The sequence below is a fragment of the Mustelus asterias genome, chromosome 18, assembly GCF_964213995.1.
Source record: "Mustelus asterias chromosome 18, sMusAst1.hap1.1, whole genome shotgun sequence".
NCBI lineage: Eukaryota > Metazoa > Chordata > Chondrichthyes > Carcharhiniformes > Triakidae > Mustelus > Mustelus asterias.
Genome location: NC_135818.1, coordinates 11,016,136 through 11,040,310, shown reverse-complemented (window position 1 = coordinate 11,040,310; position 24,175 = coordinate 11,016,136). Strand labels below are relative to the sequence as shown.

The window sequence follows — 24,175 nt, the reverse complement described above, 5'->3', positions numbered from 1 at the left end:
CCAAATGGCCTCCTTCTGCACTGTCGGGATTCTATGGTTCTATAATTCAGACCCGATTAAGATGGCAGGTTTCTTTCCCTGAGGGGTGTTAGTGAACCAGATGAGTTTTTACGACATTTGACAATGGTTTCATGGTCATCGTTAGACTTTTAATTCCCACATTTTTAAATTTTGATTCATGTCACCATCTATCGTGGTGGGTTTCGGTCTGGAATTTCAATCCAGTGACAATATCACTACACCATTGACTCCCCCAGGGAAAACAAGGGGGTATCACACCCACTCAAAGATGCAAATTACAGGAAATGGGCTGACAATGGTATGGAGGGGGCAGGGGCTGTATACGCAGCATGGTCCTCTTTCATCTCTTGTCAATGTGAGATAGGAACAAGGTGAAGTAGGAAAATACGCAGCATATGAAATCGGGATAAATGTTTGTGTGGACGAGTTGGTTCCCATTGAAAAGTGGGACACTGTCTTCACAAGTTTTGTGAAGCCTACTTGTGACACTAATAAATAAACTTATAAACTCACCAACGTTTACAGATGCACCATAGAAAGCATTTTTTTCCGGATGTATCACAGCTTGGTTTGGCTCCTGCTCTGCCCAAGACGCAAGAAACTACAAAGGATCGTGAACGAAGCCCAGTCCATCACTCAAACCAGCCTCCCATCCATTGACTCTGCCTACACTTCCCGCTGCCTTGAAAAAGCAGCCAGCATAATCAAGGACCCCATGCACCCCAGACACGTCTTCCACCTTCTTCTGTCGGGAAAAAGATACCAAAGTCAGAGGTCACGTACCAACTGATCAAGAACAGCTTCTTCCCTGCTGCTGTCAGACTTTTGAATGGACCTACCTCGCATTAAGTTGATCTTTCTCTACACCCTAGCTATGACTGTAACACTACATTCTGCACCCTCTCCTTTCCTTCTCTATGAATGGTATGCTTTGTCTGTATAGTGCGCAAGAAACAATACTTTTCACTGAATACTAATACATGTGACAATAATAAATCAAATCAAATCAAGTTAAAACAAATCGAAATACAATTCATGAATATACAAAATAAACATATTAGGCACCTTAATCAGTAATGGAATTGGCCGAAGTGCTTTTTCATAAAGCAATCAGTAGAATACCTGACCTTCGCTGAGTTACAGCACGTTAGCACAGGAATGGCTATGTTCACAGCTTTCTGGATTGGAGAATTGAAATGACAAAGCACAGTCCTCAGAAAGGGAGGGGGGCAAAATTGAAGAAATAAGCAGTGATCCTGGAGTGATTAGGAATATTGGTGACCAACTTTCTCTTCCTGTCCGACTGGAGAATTTTATGAAGCTGGGTCATGGATTAGCCATCTATTTTGTTTGTTCTGCATTTCTCAAGTAATTAAATTGAGAGGATTTTGAACTGCCGTTTAGAAAGGAACTGAATGACTAGTTCTTTGTTCCTATTGAGACACTGGGCTGAATATATTCACTTAAAACTCAGAGCCCAATTGCAAAACATGACCTTACAGAGCCAGTTCTGTTGTAAATTGCCAAATCTTGTGGCTACCTGGGAGCACTTGAAGCGAACATTCTGCAAACGTACATGGTACAAAATCGTCTCCTGAGAGCGCAGTGAGCGTTTAACTTCTCAGCTACAGATCGGATAGAGATTCAGGGATTAAGCATCGAATCCTGCAATCGAAATGAATGTCACTGCTAAGGATTATTTGGTGGATAATGTTTGGAATGTGCTTCTGAACTCAACGCCAGCCTCGAACCTGAGTGTGGGATGGAAAGAGCAACCAAGTGGAACACTAATAGATCGAGCCATTAGTGCCATGTCAGTCATTGTCCTTTTCATCACGATGATCTCACTGGGCTGCACCATGGAGTTGCCAATGATCAGGCTTCACATTCTGAAACCTAAGGGGGTGCTGATCGCAGTGGTTTCTCAATATGGGATCATGCCCTTTACAGCCTTCAGCCTTGCCAAGATGTTCAGCCTCTCCGCCATGGAATCTCTATCTGTCCTTGTTTGTGGCTGCTGTCCAGGGGGGGTCCTCTCCAATATCTTCGCGTTGGCACTGAATGGAGACATGAATCTCAGGTATGAGCAGGCCACTTTACAGCTTACAGTGTTTTGGGAAGGGAGGGGCGGACATGGTGGCACAGTGGTTAGCACTGCTGCCTCGCAGCGCCAAGGACCCGGGTTCAATTCCAGACTTAGGGCACTGCCTGTGTGGAGTCTGCACGTTCTCCCCATGTCTGCGTGGGTTTCCTCCGGGTGCTCCGGTTTCCTCCCACAGTCCGAAAGTGCTGGTTACTTGTATTGGCCATGCTAAATTCTTCCTCAGTGTACCTGAACAGCCGGCGGAGCGTGGCGACTAGGGGGTTTTCTCAGTGACTTCATTGCAGTGTTAAATTCCCTGCTGGTTGGAGTCATACCTGGTACATAGGAAGGTGGTTGTGGTTGTGGAGGGTCAGTCATCTCAGCTCCAAGACATCTCTGCAGGGTCCCTCGTGCTGTGAGGCAGCAGTGCTAACCACAGTGCCACCGTGCCACCCACTAATAAATAAACTTATAACTGGTCTTCAGTAAAAATGCTGAATATTTGAAAAAGAGAATTGGGTGCTGTGTAAAATAGTCTGCCCATCTGCTATTTGCCCTTTCACTGGAAGACCAGATTAAACTTTACAGGATGCTGCCTTCATTAAAAAATAACCAGCAATTTTTGAATGTATTTCTAAATGTATTGTGCAATAATGTTTTTTTTATTCGTGGGACATGGGCGTCGCTGGCTGGGCCAGCATTTATTGCTCATCGCTAGTTGCCCGAGGGCAGTTGAGAGTCAACCACATTGCTGTGGTTCTGGAGTCACATGTGGGCCAGACCGGGTAAGGGTGGCAGATTTCCTTCCCGAAAGGACATTAGTGAACCAGATGGGATTTTTCTGACAATCAACAATGGTTTCAAGCAAGAAACTACAAAAGGTCGTGAATGTAGCCCAATCCATCACGCAAACCAGCCTCCCATCCATTGACTCTGTCTACACTCCCCGCTGCCTTGGCAAAGCAGCCGGCATAATTAAGGACCCCACGCACCCCGGACATTCTCTCTTCCACCTTCTCCCGTCGGGAAAAAAGATACAAAATTCTGAGGAGACATTTTGATTTTGATTTGATTTATTATTGTCACATGTATTAACATACGGTGAAAAGCATTGTTTCTTGCTCGCTATACAGACAAAGCATACCGTTCATAGAGAAGGAAACGAGAGAGTGCAGAATGTAGTGTTACAGTCATACCCAGGGTGTAGAGAAAGATCAACTTAATGCAAGGTAGGTCCATTCAAAAGTCTGACAGCAGCAGGGAAGACGTTGCTCTTGAGTCAATTGGTAAGTGGCCTCAGACTTTTGTATCTTTTTCCCGAAGCTTGAACTGTGTACTTTGCATTTTAAATCTCCAAGCATTGAAACAAAACACCAGCATTTAAAGGGACCTCGCGATGTTTTTTTCACTCTGGCATTTTTACAATTTTTTACATCATTACCAACATCAAATTCCACCTTCACCAACTCAACTTCGCAACAACAACATCTGTAGCTTGCAAACTGCCACCACTCAAGCCTCAAGGGAGAGAGAGCAGCTCTCAACTCTGCCACTTCAGATATCTCTTAAGAGAACGCACCATCTAACTCGCAAAAGGTACCAAATCAGAAAGAACTTACAGACAGAGGCATCAACAGAGGAACTCCAAAAGTTTCTGAAAGCCACAAAACCTGGTTGTTTTTTTTTTGAGAGTGACTGAATTCTATTATTGTATTTTGTTGTTAATTAATGGATATTGAATTTATCTGAACAGCATTCCAGTAGCTTGTTCATCAGGCCAAAGGGCAGGAAGAGCTAAAAACTGAGAGGCAAGAACATACCATCACGCTCAATAGTCTTGGTGATGTTGAATAACATGGACCCCATAGCAACCAGGCACATAATACTGAGAATCTCTGCCCTCTGGAGGACCCGGGGCATGTAGACATCCTTGCTTTCCATGGGCCCTGATCTGCGTCCTCGTGTGCCACCATATCCTGCTGGAGAGAGGCAGTGACTGTTGCTGCACTGTGGTCTGGCATTGTGCCCACCAGTGCTGAGTAGCTAGAGATAAGTGGAGTCAGTGAGAGGTGGGTGTGAGGCTGGTAACATCGATGGGCATGTGAGGGTAAAGTGAAGTGTCTGTATGTTAAACTCCTGCTAGTCCCCCTGACACTAAGGGGCAATTTAGCATGGCAAATCAACCTAACCCGCACATCTTTGGAGTGTGGGAGGAAACCGGAGCACCCGGAGGAAACCCACGCAGACACGGAAAAAGGATGCAAACTCCACACAGACAAGTCACCCGAAGCAGGCATCGAACCCGGGTCCCTGGCGCTGTGAGGCAGCAGTGCTCACCACTGTGCCACATGTTCAGAAAACAGGAGAATAACTGATGAACTGCCACCTCTCAAGCCCGTAAAACTGCCCCAGCAACTGCAGCTGAGGCAGGCTAGTGCCCCCCCACCCAACCACTCAAAGACTGGGCCTGGTTGAAGTGGTGGCAGAACAGAGCAAGCACGGGTTGGGGGCTAAACATTCCAGGTTAATGTCAACTGCATGTTTTCCCCTATTCCATCGGGCAGGTGCCACGGGCAATAGTCCCTCTGCACAGATCACACTATCAGTAAAGAGATAAATATTTCGCAGCATTGTTAAGAGTCAGTAACATTGTATTTTAGAAGTGGCAACTAAATTGTGTTTGCCTGATTGTTGCTAAAGCTTTATCTAACGTTGTCTCCCTTATTCTCCTTACAGTATTGTGATGACCGCGTGCTCTACAGTCTTGGCATTTGTCATGATGCCCCTTCTCCTCTATCTCTATTTCAAGGGCCTATCGCTGGCAAGTAAAGTCCCATACAAAGAGATTTCCATAAGCCTATTCTTAACCCTCATTCCTTGTGGTATTGGCATCTTCCTCAATAAAAAGTACCCAAAGTACTCAAAGATCATAACCAAAGTAAGATACTAACGCTAAGCGCATTAATGCATATCTTTTCCGTTTATTGTCTATCAAAAATGAAGTGAATCCTCACGCCAATGACATCTTTGAATCAGAGGGTGGAATTTTCCCGTCCCACCCGCCATGGGAATCGTAGCAGACGGGGGAGGGGCAGGTCTGTTTAACCTCAGGCGGAAATTTCCAGTCTTGGGGTGAGCACAGCTGGAAAACCCCACCCAGGATGTTTATCACATCTGGGGTGATCACCTTTCTCATCAACTAAGAGTTTACTGTGTGGATAAAATTACTGCGGATGCTGGAATCTCAAACCAAAAGAGAAAATGCTGGAAAATCTCAGCAGGTCTGGAAGGAGAGAAAAGAGCTGACATTTTGAGTCCAGATGACCTTTTGTCAAAGCACAAAGCTTTGCCAGAGTTTGACAAAGGACCATCTGGCCTCGAATCGTCAGCTCTTTTCTCTCCTTACAGATGCTGCCAGACCTGCTGAGATTTTCCAGCATTTTCTCTTCTGGTTTACTGCGTGGGGTAGATTTCCATCTTTGCATTTCAATGCCTACTTGCCATTTCAGATCCAGTATGGAAACCAACAATTCCCGTGTCATTAGCCTCACAGGAAGTGAAGATCGGAAGGGATTTCTAGTGTTATACCCAAGTGGATGGCTTGAAACCCCCATACGAGAGCAATGTCCCGTGGATGCTGCCAATCTGAAATAAAGTTCGGACCAAAGATTATTCCCTCGGGAAATTAGCTTTGGGCTGGATTTAGCACTCACCGGCTGGTGGGTTTGAAGGGGAAAGGGCGCCTAAAATCCAAAACTTAGTCTTCCCATCACCTACCCGCCCACCTACAATGTGCCTGGAATTTTACAAAGGGGTGCGGAAGGCATCGAGCAGCCTGCCCGCCCTCGAGGCTTTTTCTTCAGGTGCACACTTTGCAGGAAAAGGCCATTCGGCCCAACCAACCCCTGTCAATGTTTACCTTCCATACAGGCAAATTGGTCTCATTGTACTTTGTTACAACATCGATTCCACGCCTTCTCCTTCATCCACCAACCCAATGCATTGTGTGTATCTTTAAGGTCTGGCTGGCTGTAGAGATTCACATTCTAATCAGTATTCTGTAACTTGATTTTTGTGTCTCTGTGCCCTGTTTGAGAGCACATTTCCACTCCATCTGACGAAGGGGCAGCGTTCTGAAAGCTAATGGCGTTTGCTACCAAATAAACCTGTTGGACTTTAACCTGGTGTTGTTAAAACTCTTTCTGACTGTGGCCATTGTTTCTGCCTCAACTGTTTTGGGTGGCACGGTGGCACAGTGGTTAGCACCGCTGCCTCACGGTGCCAGGGACCCAGATTTGAATCCCAGCTTGGGTGACTGTCTCTGCAGAGTTTGCACGTTTTCCCTGTGTCTGCGTGGGTTTCCTCCGGGTGCTCCGGTTTCCTCCCACGGTCCGAAAGGCGTGCTGGTTAGGTGCACTGGCCGTGCTAAATTCCCCCTCGGTGTACCCGAACAGGTGCCGGAGTGTGGCGACGAGGGGATTTTCACAATAACTTCATTGCAGTGTTAATGTAAGCCTACTTGAGACACTAATAAATAAATAACCCTGGATATCAAGTTTAACAGACAAGTACTTGCCATGTTTGTACCATCATCCTGTCTAGTATTTTAATGGAGGCACTTAAAATAAATGGGCTAAAATAGCAAAGGACAGGGGCGGCACGGTGGCACAGTGGTTAGCACTGCTGCCTCACAGCGCCAGGGACCCGGGTTCAATTCCGGCCTTGGGTCACTGTCTGTGTGGAGTTTGTACATTCTCCCCGTGTCAGCGTGGGTTTCCTCCGCATGCTCTGGTTTCCAACCACAGACCAAAGATGTGCGGGTTGATTGGCCACGACTTAGGCTGGAATTTTTCCGTCACACCCACTACGGGAATCATAGCGGGCGGGACAGAAAATTCAGCGGACCATGCAAAGGTCCGTTAACCTCGGATGGGAATTTCCAGTCTCAGGGCGAACGCAGCTGGAAAAGCCTGTCCTTAGTGTCAGGGAGATGAGCAAGGTAAATATGTGGGGTTATGAGGATAGGGTGGGGTTGTTGCCGGTGCAGGCTCGATGGGCCAAATGGCCTCCTTCTGCACTGTAGGGACTCTATGAAGATGTGGTTTATCCACTAACAGGGTGATTTCCACACTATTACTTCATTCCAGCCAACTGCCCCAAAACATGTCCAAAAATGGGCGACACGGTGGCACAGTGGGGCAGCATGGTGGCACAGTGGTTAGCACTGCGGCCTCACAGTGCCAGGGACCCAGGTTCGATTCCCGGCTTAGGTGACTGTCTGTGTGGAGTTTGCACATTCTCCCCGTGTCTGCGTGGGTTTTCTCCGGGTGCTCCGGTTTCCTCCCACAGTCCAAAGATGTGCGGGTTAGGTGGATTGGCCATGCTAAATTGCCCATTAGTGTCAGGGGGACTAGCTAGGGTAAATACGTGAGGTTGTGGGGATAGGGCCAGTGTGGGATTGTGGTTGGTGCAATCTCGATGGGCCAAATGGCCTCCTTCTGCACTGTAGGATTCTATGAATCGATGAAAAATCAGCAATGGCAGCGGTGACTGCTGAGACACTGCCGCAATGAGGGGCACACCGCTGGCGTTACAGCCTTTGAGAGACCATTTCATTGGAAGAGTTTTGTTTTACTAACCTTACACACTTCTCTTTCAGATGGGCATGTTGAGTCTCCTCATTGCAGCATTAATAATGGGCATCTTGTCAGGAATGTCAGTTGGGACGACTATCTGGATGCTTTTCTCTTCTCGCCTGCTTGTCACCACGGCACTAATGCCCGCTATCGGATATATCCTCGGATATGCCCTCTCGTGCCTATGCAGATTACCAGAAAGGTAACGTGTGTAATTAATTGCAATGCAAATAGTTTTTTCCTTAACAATAAAAGCAGTTCCTTTATTTTTAAGTAGTTGTTTTGGATTCTTTATCTCAGGGATAACAGATCATAGAATAGAATAGAATCACGGAATCATACAGTGCAGAAGGAGGCCATTCGGCCCATGGAGCCTGCACTGACAACAATCCCACCCAGCCCCTATCCCCATATATTTACCCTAGCTAGTCTCCCTGACACTAAGGGTCAATTTAGCATGGCCAACCCATCTAATCTGCACATCTTTCGGACTGTGGGAGGAAAACTGAGCACCCAGAGGAAACCCACGCAGACACGGGGAGAATGTGCCAACTCCACACGGACAGACACCCAAGGCCGGAATTGAACCCGGGTCCTTGGCGCTGTGAGGCAGCAGTGCTAACCACTGTGCCATCGTTATTTTGCATTTAAATTAGGCATCAATTGCAATGGAAATGCATGCTTGAGGATTGACCACACCTTTCCGGTTAAGATGTAGAAGAAACAAATATCTGGTTAATGTTGAAACAAGAGACATACTGTCGAAGCTTTTCATTTTGCACACATCAGGGCAGACCACACGGTTATCAACAGTGAAGGGGACAACAACTTACACTGCCTGGGAAGAGAGCGCTGATTAGTTGGCAAGTGGACTCTGATTGCTGGAGATATCGCTATGGCGTATCAGCAGGGAACAGTTAACTGCCAAGCCATTGTTCAAATTCAAATCAGAAAGCTTGACTCTGACTGGTCAAGGCATCACCATGGAGAATGAACTCAGAGGACAGCCATTCCCTGGTTCATTCCCCATGGCCATGCCTTGACCAATCAGAGCCAATCTTGCTGGTTTGAATTTGAACAATGAAATTCTGATATCTTCATGTACTTACAAATCTTTATTGCAAGAGGATAGAGTCTACGCAAAATTAGTCTGTCAATGAGAACTTCAATGGTGAACTGCTTGAATTGGGGATAACTGAGAGGGATGCCAATGGTATAGTCTCTAATGGCATTGGTAATTAGCTGTTCCCTGTGCATTCTTCATGACAGTATCTCTACCAATCAGAAACTGCCTGCCAACCAATCAGCACTCTCTTCTCATGCAGTATAAATTGTTATTCCCTTTACTGTTGGTAAACTTGCGATCTGTCCTGATGAGTACAAGATGAAAAGCTTCGACAGCATGTGTTTTTTCGGCAATACTCAACTTCTGTTCTATTTAATGGCTGTTTGTATACCTGGTTGTAAAATAGAAGCTAACTGTACGTAGATGTTTCATGCCCAGTGGGGCTGTCAGTAACATGGAAGAACTACAAGTGTCGGATGATAGAGAACATTCCTGACTCAAAGTTGAAACTATCTCTAAAATAAAGCGCATCTATTTATATCTGTGTCAAACGACCATAGAATCCCTACAGTGCAGAAAGGAGGCTATTCAGCCCATCGAGCCTGCACCGACAACAATCCCACCCAGGCCCCACCCCTGTAACCCCATGCATTTACCCTGCTAATCCCCTGACACTAGGGTCAATTTAGCACGGCCAATGCACCTAACCTGCACACCTTTAGACTATGGGAGGAAAGTGGAGCACCCGGAGGAAACCCACACAGACACGAGGAGAACGTGCAAACACCACACAGTCACCTGAGGTTGGAATTGAACCTGGGTCCCTGACGCTGTGAGGCAGCAGTGCTAACTACTGAGGGAGTGTGTTGGATGAAGGAATAGGGAATTGTATATTCATATTTGTATGTGACACAATGTTAGAAGACGCACTAAGTAGATGGGAGCAGAAAGTTATAAAGAAACGTTCCATTGACAGATGAAGACAGGTGGCAAGACCATGTGGAATGAACCAGGGGTGGCATGGTGGCACAGTGGTTAGCACTGCTGCCTCACAGCGCCAGGGACCCGGGTTCGATTCCCGGCTTGGGTCACTGTCTGCATGGAGTTTGCACATTCTCTGGGTTTCCTCTGGGTGCTCCAGTTTCTTCCCACAGTCCGAAGATGTGCGGGTTAGATGGATTGGCCACGCTAAATTGCCACTTAGTGCCGGCGGACTAGCTAGTGTAAATACATGGGACTACGGGGTTAGGGGCTGGGTGGGATTGTGGTCGATGGGCCAAATGGAATGGCCTCCTTCTGCACTGTAGGATTCTATAATCTATGATCTATGAATTGAGTAGACTCAACAGGAGGAGATCTTATCCAGTGTAAGCAAGTGTGAGGCCATCCACTTTGGATCCAAAGAAAGACAAATGGGAATATTTCCTTAATGACAAGGGACAAGGAGGTATGGAGGGGTAAAGAGAGTCTATGTGCCATGTAAGAGAGTATTCTTACGTGGGATATAGATGTTGCTAGCACTGTTTCCCTACTTGCAGATTGTGGGCAGTTATAGTGAACCACATTGCTGTGGCTCTGGAGCCATATGCAGGCCAGGCCAGGTAAGGACAGCAGATTCCATCCCTAAAGGGAATTCAGGGAAACAGAAGTCATGACGATCGACGATAGTTCCACGGTCACTATTACTGAGGCCCAGTTTTCACTCCATTTTTCAAAATTACTTAATTCAATTTAAATTCCACCAGCTGCCATCGGGGGGATTTGAACCCTTGGTCGAATGTCTACTGATGACCGTGTTTGTCGATTGTCGGAAAAACCCATCTGGTTCACTAATGTCCTTTGGGGAAGGAAATCTGCCATCCTTACCCGGTCTGGCCTACATGTAACTCCAGAGCCACAGCAATGTGGTTGACTCTCAACTGCCCTCTGAAATGGAAGGTTAGGGATGGGCAGTAAATGCTGGACAAGCCAGCGACATCCCGTGAATGAATAAAACAGAATTAGCCTGGGCCTCTGGATTGCTAACCCAGTGGCGGTACCACCATGTCACATTTGACCCTTTATTCAGGTGTCCATGTACACAAATGACTCATAGAATCATAAAACTCCTACAGTGCAGAAGGAGGCCATTCAGCCCATCGAGTCTGCACCGACCACAATCCCACCCAGGCCCTATTCCCGTAACCCCACATATTTACCCTGCTAATCCCCCGATACAGAGGGTCAATTTAGCATGGCCAATCCACCTAACCCGCACATCTTTGGACTGTGGGAGGAAACCGGAGCACCCGGAGGAAATCCGTACAGACACGGGGAGAACATGCAAACTCCACACAGACAGTGACCTGAGGCCGGAATTGAACCCGGGTCCCTGGCGCTGTGAGGCAGCAGTGCTAACCACTGTGCCACCGTGCTGCCCCTGACTCATGTGTCAGTACAAAATAATCAAAGAACCTAAAGCAATGGTGGCCTTTATCTTAAGGGGACCAGGGTACAAGTAAAAGGAAGGGATGGCTATGACTGTACAGAGATTTGATGAGATTTGAGGCTCATCCTGGTGTGTTAGACTTCGATGGATATTAAAACTGAGAGAGATGTAAAACAGGCTGTAAATTTGCCATCAACCATTTCGCAATAGTGCACAAAACCAAAATCAACACCCTGCGAAACTTTGAGAAGCCTAAAAGAGGGGTTAGAATCAGAAGAAATATGTGAAAAAAGGAACTGAGCTAAAAAATAATGATTTGATTTGATTTATTATTGTCACACGTATTAGTATACAGTGAAAAGTATTGTCACTTGCACGCTATACAGACAAAGCATACCGTTCATAGAGAAGGAAAGGAGAGGGTGCAGAATATAGTGTTACAGTCATAGCTAGGGTGTAGAGAAAGACCAACTTAAATATGGTAGATCCATTCAAAAGTCTGATGGCAGCAGATAAGAAGCTGTTCTTGAGTGTCTTCAGACTTTTGTATCTTTTCCGTGGGCTGCATGGGGTCCTTGATTATGCTGGCTGATTTCCAAGGCAGCGGGAAGTGTAGACAGAGTCAATGGATGGGAGGCTGGTTTGCGTGATGGACTGGGCTACATTAACGACCTTTTGTAGTTCCTTGCGGTCTTGGGCAGAGCAGGAGCCATACCAAGCTGTGATACAACCAGAAAGGATGCTTTCTATGGTGCATCTGTAAAAGTTGGTGAGAGTCGTAGCGGACATGCCAAATTTCCTTAGCCTCCTGAGAAAGTAGAGGCGTTGGTGGGCTTTCTTAACTAAAGCATCGGTGTGGAGGGACCAGGACAGGTTGTTGGTGATCTGAATACCTAGAAACTTGAAGCTCTCGACCATTTCTACTTCATCCCCATTGGTAGACAGGGTGTAGCACCTCCAAGAATACTCAGTTATTTTATTTGCTATAAATTCACATCAATTCAACGCTCGCCCTGACAGTGCAATGGGCCATCCACTTGCAATAGTTTACTGAAGGACAAACTCTGGCCATGCTAAATTAAAATTTATTTATTAGTGTCACAAATAGGCTTACATTAACACTGCAATGAAGTTACTGTGAAAATCCCCCAGTTGCCACACGCCGGCGCCTGTTCGGGTACACTGAGGGAGAATTTAGCACGGCCAATGCACCCTAACCAGCACGTCTTTCGGACGGTGGGAGGAAACCGGAGCCCCCGGAGGAAACCCACGCAGACACGGGGAGAACGTATCGACTCCACACAGACAATGACCCAAGCCGGGAATCAAACCCGGATCCCTGAGGCAGCACTGCTAACCACTATGCTGCCCCATCTCCCTCAGTGTGAGGGGATTGAGGGGATTTTCAGTGTAACTTCATTGCAGTGTTAATGTAAGCTTACTTATGAAAATGAATAAATAAATTTAAAACTTAAAAACTTAGAAAGTCTCTTTCAACGTGTTTACTCACTTTTAACAGGTGCAAACGGACCGTTTCTATGGAAACCGGATGCCAGAATGTTCAGCTGTGTACTGCCATCCTCAAAGTTGTTTTCCGCCAAGAAGAGATTGCTGCTTTTTACCTGTTTCCATTGATTTACTTAGTCTTTCAACTCTTGGAAGCATTTGTCCTCGTAGCGATCTATCAAAGTTACAAAAGGAAATCAAAATCGAAGGAACAGAGTAAGTGACCAGCTTTCTTTCATAGAATCATTCTCCCAGCTCTTTCAAATAGTTAACTAATCAGCCTCGCTCTTTTCATTTTCTTCTCTTTTTAGTTACATATCCAATTGCGTTTTGAAAGTAACTACTGGGGCATTTCCACCACAAAGTTTACAGATGCACCATAGAAAGCATCCTGTCCAGATGTATCACAGCTTGGTTTGGCTCCTGCTCCGACCAAGACCGCAAGAAACCTCAAAGGGTCGTGAATGAAGCCCAGTCCATCACGCAAACCAGCCTCCCATCCATTGACTCTGTCTACATTTCCCGCTGCCTCGGCAAAGCAGCCAGCATAATTAAGGACCCCCACACATCCCGGACATTCTCTCTTCCACTTTCTCCTGTCGGGAAAAAGATACAAAAGTCTGAGGTCACGTACCAGCCGACTCAAGAACAGCTTCTTCCCTGCTGCTGTCATACCTTTGAATGGACCTACCTTATATTAAGCTGATCTTTCTCCACACCCTAGCTACACTACATTCTGCACCCTCTCCTTTCCTTCTCCCCTATGTACTCTATGTACTCTATGGGGCGGCAAGGTGGCACAGTGGTTAGCACTGCTACCTCACAGTGCCAGGCAACCGGGTTCGATTCCTGGCTTGGGTCACTGTCTGTGTGGAGTTTGTACATTCACCCCGTGGCTGCGTGGGTTTCCTCCGGGGGCTCCGGTTTCCTCCCACAGTCTAAAAGACGTGCTGGTTAGACACATTGGCCGTGTTAAATTCTCCCTCAGTGTACCCGAACAGGCGCCGGTGTGTGGCAACTAGGGGATTAAGCCTTACTTGTGACTAATAAATAAACTTTAAAACTTTATGAATGGTATGCTTTGCCTGTGCAGCGCACAAGAAACAATACTTTTCACTATCTGAGACAACAATAAATCAAATCAAATTGCATTCCAGGTCTGTTCCATATACAAAAAAAAACTCCTCATGTAGGATTTTCCGGCTACACTCACCAGAAAAGACCAGAAAATCCCACCCGAGGTCAACGGACCTGTGCATGGTCCATGTCCGCCCCCTATGATTCCCGTTGCGGGACTGGAAAACTCTGCCTCTCATCTCTCATCTAGTTCTTTTTCCAGTTTCTCCTCATTAAGCCCTTCATAATTCAGAACACCTCCATCAAATGTCTCCATCTCTTTCTCAACACTAAGGACAACAAGTTGAGCTTCTCTAGTCTCCTCACAAAGATGTCATCTCTGGTTCCATTTTGGTAAATCTCCTTTCCACTCCCTCTCTCTCCAAAGGTTTTGTGAGATCCTTCCTGAATTGTCCTTAATAAATCACAGCAATCTGAGCTTTCCTGGCCAGCAAGTCGATCTTTGCCTGAGGTCAGTGTGACCTCCCACTGCATCACGCAGCCATTGGGCGGTTTCTAAAGGAAAAGCAAAACACCGCAGATGCTGGAAACCTGAAATAAAACAGAAAGTGCTGGAAAGACTCAGCAGGTCTGGCAGCATTGGTTTGATTTGATTTATTATCGTCACATGGGTTGGGATACACTGGAAAGTCTTGTTTCTTGCACGTTATACAGGGGGGAAAGCATACCGTTCATAGAGTACATAGGGGAGAAGGAAAGGAGATGGTGCAGAATATACATTCACATATTACTTTTACAGAAGAGAAACATCAGCTTAATTTATGGTAAGACCATTCAAATGTCCAATGGCAACTGGGAAGAAGCTGTTCTTGAGTCGGTTGGTACATGTTCTCAAACTTTTGTCTCTTTTTCCCGACGGAAGAAGGTGGACGAGAGTATGTCCGAGGTGCGTGGGGTCCTTAATTATCCTGGCTGCTTTTCCGATGCAGCACAAAGTATAGACGGAGTTAAATGAATGAAAGGCAGGTTTGCGTGAAGGACTGGGCTACGTTCACAACCCTTTGTAGTTTCTTGCGGTCTTGGGCAGAGCAGGAGCCATACCAAGCTGTGATACATCCGGAAAGGATGCTTTCTAAGAATGGGAGGCACATCTTTGGACACTAAGGGGCAATTTGCCATGGCCAATTCACCTAAGAGATGCATCTTTGGACAGTGGGAGGAAACCAGAGCATCCGGAGGAAACCCACACAGACATAGGGAGAATGTGCAAACTCCACACAGTGACCCAAGGCTGGAATTGAACCAGGTTCCTGGTGCTGTGAGACAGCCATGCTAACCACTGTGCCACTGTGTCATGGTTGAATAGCTGGCAATCTGTGCATGCTGGGAGATGTGGAGAAACTTCCAGCACTGAAGTGAGGCCATGAATCTTTGACTTGAGTTATGATTGGTTGGGAGGTGTCTGGTATTGGTGTGGTGCATTGAGCTGTTGGGGATATTGGTGGGATATGGCCTTTGGAGACGCACTCACTGACATTAACTACTGGTGTGAGGTCATTGAGTCTTTTGAGGCACTGTGTCCTGATTGTCAAGGGCATTGACCATCATGGTTATTTGGCCCCATTTGCCTCTGCAAAGTTTGTCTGGAGTGTCACCTGTCCTCTGTGGATGGAACATATCTCTCCTCATGCACCAAAGCCTGCAGTTAAGCATCGGAAAACCTTAGAGAACCCAACCAACCCCCAACCTCCACCACCATGCTGAGACATTATTGAGTATTCCCCACAACAAAGTTACTTCCAGCACCTGCTCCAGCCAGAATGAACCTCCACTTTAAGATATAGCTTAAAGTGGAGCAGGCTAGTTCTAACTTGTGTTGGATCTACCCAGATCAGAAGCAGCTGAGAAGCAAGGTAATCCCTCATTGCAGTGCCCGTGCCCATTGTTTGGTCTTTGACAATACTGTGCCTTTAAGAAATATATTTGGGTCATGTTTCTTGTGCAGAATCTGTTTTAGCAGTTTGTTTTATTATTTTATTATCGGTGCCATTTTGTCTGCATCCAGCAACCCCTGTTATTACTCCAGCAGCATAATTGATCTTAATTGCTAAAATGTTTGTTTTAATCTGGACTAATGCAGGTTTGTCATTTTAGTGTTTTCCCCTGGAATTTTTCAGAGTAGGGCTTGATCAGGTTTTGACAGCAACAGTCATGTGACAGGGCAGGGCTAGGCTCACAGAGAGAAACTCAGCTCAGTTGCTGCTTGCGAGCTCTATAAAGAAGTAGCTCTTTCTCTCTGTGAAGTCTAGAGACTAGGATCTGCCAGAAACTAGGTCTCCTTCTTGGAGGTTCTGCCGTCTGAGGATATATCTTTCTCTGGAGGCTGTTGTATGGGAGTCAGAAGGCAGATGTATTTTTGTATCTGTCCAGAGGGGTTAAAAGACTGGAAATCCAGCATCCATGTGAGCATATCTGTTTTGGTGTTAATTGGTTTTGAAGAAGGATGCATGCCTATGGGGATATTGCTTAAATTGGGCATTGGTGAGGCCGCAGCTGGAATACTGTGTGCAGTATTGGTCCCCTTATATGAGGAAGGATATATTGGCATTGGAGGGAGTGCAGAGAAGGTTCACCAGGTTGATACCGGAGTTGAGGGGTTTGGATTATGAGGAGAGGCTGAGGAGATTGGGTTTGTACTCGTTGGAGTTTAGAAGGATGAGGGGGGATCTTATGGAGACTTATAAGATAATGCGGGGGCTGGATAGGGTGGAGGCGGAGAGATTCTTTCCACTTAGTAAGGAAGTTAAAACTAGAGGACACAGCCTCAAAATAAAGGGGGGTCGGTTTAAGACAGAGTTGAGGAGGAACTTCTTCTCCCAGAGGGTGGTGAATCTCTGGAATTCTCTGCCCACTGAGGTGGTGGAGGCTACCTCGCTGAATATGTTTAAAGCGCGGATGGATGGATTCCTGATCGGTAAGGGAATTAAGGGTTATGGGGATCAGGCGGGTAAGTGGTACTGATCCACGTCAGATCAGCCATGATCTTATTGAATGGCGGGGCAGGCTCGAGGGGCTAGATGGCCTACTCCTGCTCCTATTTCTTATGTTCTTATGTTCTTATAGAGATGGATAGCTGTTCAGAATTATACTTTGTCATGTTTAAGTATTTTCAATCGGTAAAAGTTATGCTGATTATTTTTATTATATTTAACCGTATTCTTAAATAAAGATGGTTTTAATAAAAACTACCTAGTAGGTCGAGAGAATCACACCTGGGATGAAAGACCTTATGCTCACATTAATACCAAAATCAAATAAAGTTGGGGTCTAGGCTAACTTCACAATATACCTTGGAGTTTCTGATCTGGTGTCTAACAAGTTCGATTAAATTTTCCCCCTTTATGTGTCTGTAGGCTGTGTATTGGTGAAAGAATATTATTTTAGGCCATTGTGGCAGCCAATGCTTTTTTTGTAAGCTACTTCTTTCCTTAATAGATCTGACTTTAGCACCTCACTCTGGATGGTCAGATTCACCGTTGGGACTGTCCCTCTAGACCCCAATCCACACTCCTTCAAGTCTTGCGAATTCGGAATCTATTAGTCAGGTACAACCTGCCGAGTGAGTAAACACAAGCTTATATTTCAGGAGGTTTTTTTTTAGCCAAACCTTGCCCCCATTACATAGCTCTCCCGAATAAAGAACCTCATTACAGTACCACTTTTCTGACCCGCTATAGCACAATCCTTAAAGGTTTAGGGCAGCACAGTGGTTAGCACTGCTGCCTCACAGCACCAGGGACCTGAGCTCGATTCCTGGCTCGGGTCACTGTCTGTATGGAGTCTGCACGTTCTCCCCGTGTCTGCATGGGTTTGCTGAGGGTGCTCCCGTTTCCTCCCACAGTCCAAAGATGTGAGGGTTAGGTTGATTGACCATGCTAGATTGACCCTCAGTGTCAGGGGGATCAGCAGGGTAAATATGTAGACGAGGCCTGGGTGGGATTTTTGTCGGTACAGGCTCCATGGGCCGAATGGTCTCCTTCGGCACTGCAGCGATTCTATGATTCCATGCTTCTAGCCATGGTCTGAAAGACATGCTGGTTAGGTGCATTGGCCAGGCTAAATTCTCTCTCAGTGTACCCGAACAGGCGCCGGAGTGTGGCGACTAGGGGATTTTCACAGTAACTTCATTGCAGTGTTAATGTAAACCTACTTGTGGCACTAATAATAAACTTTTAAAAAAATAAGTTTTCTTTATAAGGGAAATACGTGATCAGGAGCATTGCTTATTGGAAGTATCGAAAGGATCATTACGGTGATTTAGTTATACAGCGCAGGGTAAGCTTCAGGAAAGATAACTAATGATGAGAGAAGACTGACAGAAGATCATTGAGCATCAACAGCAGAAATATGCTGGCAATCCTTTGATAATGAGCTTTCACTGGAGTGGCAATGCAGCTGAGGTCAGACAGTCCTCTTACTGGGAGTGATTCCCCAACACAAGTCAACAAGACAATCTTGTAGCCTACTCATCATGTCCCTCCTCATGGGCAGCACGGTGGTTAGCACTGCTGCTTCACAGCTCCAGGGACCTGGGTTCGATTCCCGGCTTGGGTCACTGTCTGTGTGGAGTTTGCACATTCTCCTCGTATCTGCGTGGGTTTCCTCCGGGTGCTCCGGTTTCCTCCCACTGTCCAAAGATGTGCGGGTTAGGTTGATTGGCCATGCTAAAATTGCCCCTTAGTGTCCTGGGATGTGTAGATTAGAGGGATTAGCGGGTAAAATATGTAGGGATATGGGGGTAGGGCCTGGCTGGGATTGTGGTCGGTGCAGACTCGATGGGCCGAATGGCCTCTTTCTGTACTGTAGGGTTTCTATGATCAGCCTCCCCCTCATGCTCTTCCTCACCCTCTTCCAACTGACGTGAAATAGAAACATAGAAACATAGAAGATAGAAGCAGGAGGAGGCCATTCGGCCCTTCGTGCCTGCTCCGCCATTCATCACGATCATGGCTGATCGTCCAATTCAATAGCCTAATCCTGCTTTCTCCCCATAACCTTTGATCCCATTCGCCCCAAGTGCTATATCCAACTGCCTCTTGAATACATTCAATGTTTTGGCAAATGATCTTCATGACAACTGCTCAGTGATTTGGATGGAGCCTGTAACTGATTAGCAGTTTCCCGCCTGATTCTCTCATCTTGGGAAACCTGTCATTGGAAACCCAAAGGTGCAGCTGTCATACCATAGGAGAGACGGAGAGAAAAACCAGGTCTGCGTTTGATTGCTTTGGGCTTGGAGGCATCTCTGGAGATATTCATAAAATTATCATTGCTCCATGGTGCTGAACATCAAAGTAACTCCCTCCTGGGGCAGTGGCACAGTGGTTAGTGTTGCTGCCTCATGGCGCCAGGGACCCAGGTTCAATTCTGGCCTCGGGTCGCTGTCTGTGCGGAGTTTGCACATTCTCCCCGTGTCCGTGTGGGTTTCCTCCGGGTGCTGCAGTTTCCTCCCCACAGTCCAAAGATCATAGAATCATAGAATCCTTACAGTGCAGAAGGAGGCCATTTGGCCCACCAAGTCTGCACAGACCACAATCCCACCCAGGCCCTACCCCCGTAACCCCACGTATTTACCCTGCTAATCCCCCTAACACTCGGGTCAATTTGGCGTGGCCAATCAACCTAACCTGCATATCTTTAGAGTGTGGGAGGAAACCAGAGCACCCGGAGGATGCAGGTTAAGTGGATTAGCCATGCTAAATGTGTGGGGTTACAGGGATAGGGCCTGGGTAAGACACTCTGTCAGAGAGTCGGTGCAGACTCAATGGGCTGAATGGCCTCTTCTGCACTGTAGAGATTCAATGATTCTATGATGTATGACAGGGGTGAGAACCATAATACTAAGGTACAATGCTGCATAATCTTCACCAACACCCACACGATGGTGGTGGGCGTAAAGAATCTTCTCAAGCTCTTTCAGTTCACCTTCAACTCAGCTCCGAAGGCAAGCTCAGTGTGAGGCCAGCCTTTTGTTTCAGACAGCAGAGGAAGGCAGGTTGGCTGGAAGCTTCCTGTCCTCCCGTCACCTCCGGCTGCTCTCCTCACTAGGGGGAGAGCTGACCCCTCTCGATTCCACAGGCGGGCAGACTCTGGTGTGGGTGCTCTGCACCGGTGGAGTGTTCGATCCTGGGATGTGTCCAGCTCCGTGGTATCCCTTTAACATCGATCATGATCTTGGGAAAAGCCCAGAGTCAGGGAGAAATGAGATTGGTGAGGAAGCAATGCCATCAAAGACTTGGGAAGGTCACAAATCCTGTCGTGCATCTCTCTCCAACCGGACTGATGATTTAGTCGAGAAAATGAATTACATTAATGAACGGAGAATACTTACTGTCAACTCACACCCACTTCCAGACCCATGCTGGTACATAACCCCCCTAGATTAACAACCAGAAACGATCAAACCCATCTCTGGAAATTGTACAGGTCGATTTGACGTAGTTGTTCTCTCAGTCCTCCATGTTACGGCCAATGATTTGATTTGATTTGAGTTGATTTATTATTGTCACATGTATTGATATACGGTGAGAAGTATTGTTTCTTGTGTGCTATACAGACAAAGCATACCGCTCATAGAGTACATGGGGAGAAGAAAAGGAGAGAGTGCAGAATGTAGTGTTAATCATAGCTAGGGTGTAGAGAAAGATCAACTTAATGCGAGGTAGGTCCATTTAAAAGTCTGACAGCAGCAGGGAAGAAGCTGTTCTTGAGTCGGTTGGTACGTGACCTCACAATGCAAACTCAATTCATGAAAATTGCCACCGCAATTAACCTACCCTCTCCTTGTGACCCTTACCCCAGTGTCCAGTGCACCTCCGTCCCACTGCGAGAACACTGCAATGAGGAATGCATGCTGTTTATGGAAGCAGTACTCCATCACAGTACCACTTTGCTTAAAGTTTAATAGTGTCACAAGTAGGCTTACATTAACACTGCAATGAAGTTACTGTGAAAGTTCCCTAGTCGCCGCACTCCGGTACCTGTTCGGGTACACTAAAGGAGAATTTAGCATGGCCGATGCACCCAACCAGCACGTCTTTCAGACTGTGGGAGGAAACCGGAGCACCCGGAGGAAACCCACGCAGACACGGGGAGAAGGTGCAGACTCCGCACAGACAGTGACCCAAGCCGAGAATCAAACCCGGATCCCTGGCGCTGTGAGGCACCACTGTGCCACTGTGACACCCCACTTTTCCACCTTCTTCCCTCGGGAAAAAGATACAAAAGTCTGAGGTCACGTACCAACCGACTCAAGAACAGCTTCCTCCCTGCTGCCGTCAGACTTTTGAACGAACCTATCACATAAGGTGATTTTTCTCTACACTCTAGCTATGACTGTAACACTACATTCTGAGCCCTCTCCTTTTCTTCTCCCCTATGTACTCTATGAACGGTATGCTTTGTCTGTATAACGCGCAAGAAACAATACTTTTCATTGTATCCCAATACTTGTGGCAATAATAAATCAAATCAAAATAGTTTAACTGCTGCAGAACGAGTCTAAAAAAGATAGTTACGTCTGAACACTGAGGATGAGACAGTTTGCTGCAGTTGCCCCCCCCCGTCCCTACTTCAAGCAAGACTGCTGAAGAGTAATATTTGGTTTCTTTTAGGTGCCAAGATGATTTACGTGCCTGAGGAGAACATGAACGCACAGCTTCCACTTCCTGAACTAGCAAAACCCTGTGACCCTGCCGTGACCTTCAAGAACAGTAAAATGGAGTCTTCTAAGTAAGGATGCAGAGGAAACATTGATTGCAAATATTGGTTTTTACACAGAATGTCATTAGATACTCCCTGCATCGTATAATTGGCTTCCAAGTGGCCAGCAAACACATTTAGAAAAATAACGGAATGAAGATATTGTAGACCCCGTGCAGTGTTTGGATATTGTTCGTTGATAGTGACTTTTTTTCTCTCAAGATTTTCGCTTTACTTTTGGTGTCAGGCAGGCTCAAGCTTTGGTTCATGGGATGTGGGTGTTGCTGGCTGCACCAGTATTTATTGCCCATCCTTAATTACCCTGAACTAAATGGCTTGTGAGGCCATTTCAGAGGGCATTTAAGAGTCAACCACATTTCTGTGGCTCTGGAGTCACATGTAGGCCAGACTAGGTAAGGCAGGCTGATTTCCTTCCCTAAAGGACATTAATGAACCAGATGGGTTTTTCTGACAATCGACAATGGTTTCATGGTCAATAGACCGTTAATTGCAGCTTTTATTGGATTCAAATTCAACACCCGCCGTGGTGGGATTTGAACCTGCGAGCCCAGAGCATTAATTACCCTAGTTTACTAACCCAGTTACAATACCACTGCGCCACTGCCTCCCCAATAATCACTCTCTGATCTCAATCGGTTGTTGGCTCAAGTCCCACTCCAGTGATGAAGAGGGCGGCACGGTGGCACAGTGGTTAGCACTGCTGCCTCACAGCACCAGGGATCCTGGTTCAATTCCCGGCTTGGGTCACTGTCTGTGTGGAGTCTGCACGCCCTCCCCGTGTCTACGTGGGTTTCGTCCGGGTGCTCCGGTTTCCTCCCACAGTCTGAAAGACATGCTGGTTAGGTGCATTAGCCATGCTAAATTCTCCCTCAGTGTACCCGAACAGGCGCTGGAGTGTGGCGACTAGAGGATTTTCACAGTAGCTTCATTGCAGTGTTAATGTAAGCCCACTTGTGACACGAATAAATAAACTTTACTTTAAGATAAACACGGATACTGAGGTGTAGAATTAAAGGAGCTTGACCCTTTCTGATATTAAACTGAGGCCCTGTCTACTTTTATGATCTGAACATAAAAGATCCCTGGGCGCTATTCGAAGAAGAGCAGGGCAGTTATCCTGATATTTTCTTCATAGACACACGTATACACACACGCACACACATACACACACACATACAAACACACATACACATGTATATACACACACACACGCACACGCACACATGTACACACACACATACAAACACACGTACACACGTATACACACACACGCACGTACATAGGTACACACACACACAAACACACGTATATACACACACATATACACACACATATACACACACACAGGTACAAACACACGTATATACACACACGTATACACACACAAACACACACGTGCACACACACACACAAACACATGTATACACACACATGTACACACATACGTACACACACATGTATACACACACACATACACACACACATGTACACACATACGTACACACACATGTATACACACGCACATGTACACACACACAAACACACACACACGTCAGAGCATCTTTTCCGTGAGTTTATATTGCCACTGAGAATGGGGATGGAAAACCTCCAGCCAGCCATGGTGCAAATTAAAAACTGGATCTGAAGGTTGGGTGAGGCTGTATGAATGGCCCTAGTTGATGATATTTTTAATTATTTTAATAAAACTGAGGGAATGTAGAAATACGGTGCCTCAGTGGAACAGTAATTTCCACCCTGCTTCAGATATCGAGGGTTGCCGATTCTGGTTAGACATATTCCTGGAGATTTCACCCCTGTCTCATAGTCCCGACCCCACCATCGATCCAGCAATAGGACCATCCTCACATTGTACCCTCTTGGCATCAACTCCGATCGAAGATCATCTTTAGAAGTGATCCTTCCTCACCTGACTGAAATAAAATAACCAAACAGCACTTGTTCTCATTGCCAATGTAATTTTTAATAACTAATAAATGAAAGAGAGCAAAGAGAATTCTAAAAAGCGTCCAATTTGTTGACTGGACCAATGGCTTCTCTCTAAGATGGCTCCAGAGCCAGGCAGCTTCTTGCGAGCTGTCCCCAGCGTACCCTCTAATGCTATCTTTTACTCTTGTTCCAAACTCTTAAACTTAACTCCTTTAAACTCTCTTATAATGTTCAGTTGATCTTTCTCTCCAGCCATCCGTGACTGCAACGTTATATTCTGCACCCTCTCCTTTCCTTCTCCCCTCTGTACTCTATGAATGATATGTTTTGTTTGTATAGCACATAAGTGGCACAGTGGTTAGCACTGCTGCCTCACAGCGCCAGGGACCCAGATTCGATTCCGGCCTCGGGTCACTGTCTGTGTGGAGTCTGCACGTTCTGTTCTCCCCGTGTCTGCGTGGGTTTCCTCCCACAGTCTGAAAGATGTGCTGGTTAGGGTGCATTGGCCATGCTAAATTCTCCCTCAGTGTACCCGAACAGGCGCCGGAGTGTGGCGACTAGGGGATTTTCACAGTAACTTCATTGCAGTGTTAATGTCACTAATAAATAAACTTTAACATTTAACTTTA

At 46.3% G+C, this 24,175-nt stretch overlaps 1 protein-coding gene across 1 annotated transcript; it reads left to right on the top strand.

Moving 5' to 3' along the window:
• Window positions 1-1,697: 1,697 nt before the first annotated feature.
• On the top strand, window positions 1,698-21,612 carry slc10a1 (solute carrier family 10 member 1). Its single transcript, XM_078233154.1, has 5 exons — window positions 1,698-2,101; window positions 4,841-5,042; window positions 7,764-7,942; window positions 12,754-12,956; window positions 21,491-21,612. The coding sequence occupies exons 1-5, from the start codon at window positions 1,698-1,700 to the stop codon at window positions 21,610-21,612; spliced, it is 1,110 nt and encodes a 369-aa protein (XP_078089280.1).
• Window positions 21,613-24,175: the final 2,563 nt, after the last annotated feature.

What these genes read in the sequence shown, in the direction of transcription:
- slc10a1 (XM_078233154.1), top strand. Translation starts at nt 1,698, where the DNA reads ATGAATGTCACTGCTAAGGATTATTTGGTGGATAATGTTTGGAATGTG. An exon ending in AATGGAGACATGAATCTCAG is followed by an intron (nt 2,102 to 4,840) that starts GTATGAGCAGGC and finishes TTCTCCTTACAG; the next exon opens with TATTGTGATGACCGCGTGCT. An exon ending in CTATGCAGATTACCAGAAAG is followed by an intron (nt 7,943 to 12,753) that starts GTAACGTGTGTA and finishes CACTTTTAACAG; the next exon opens with GTGCAAACGGACCGTTTCTA.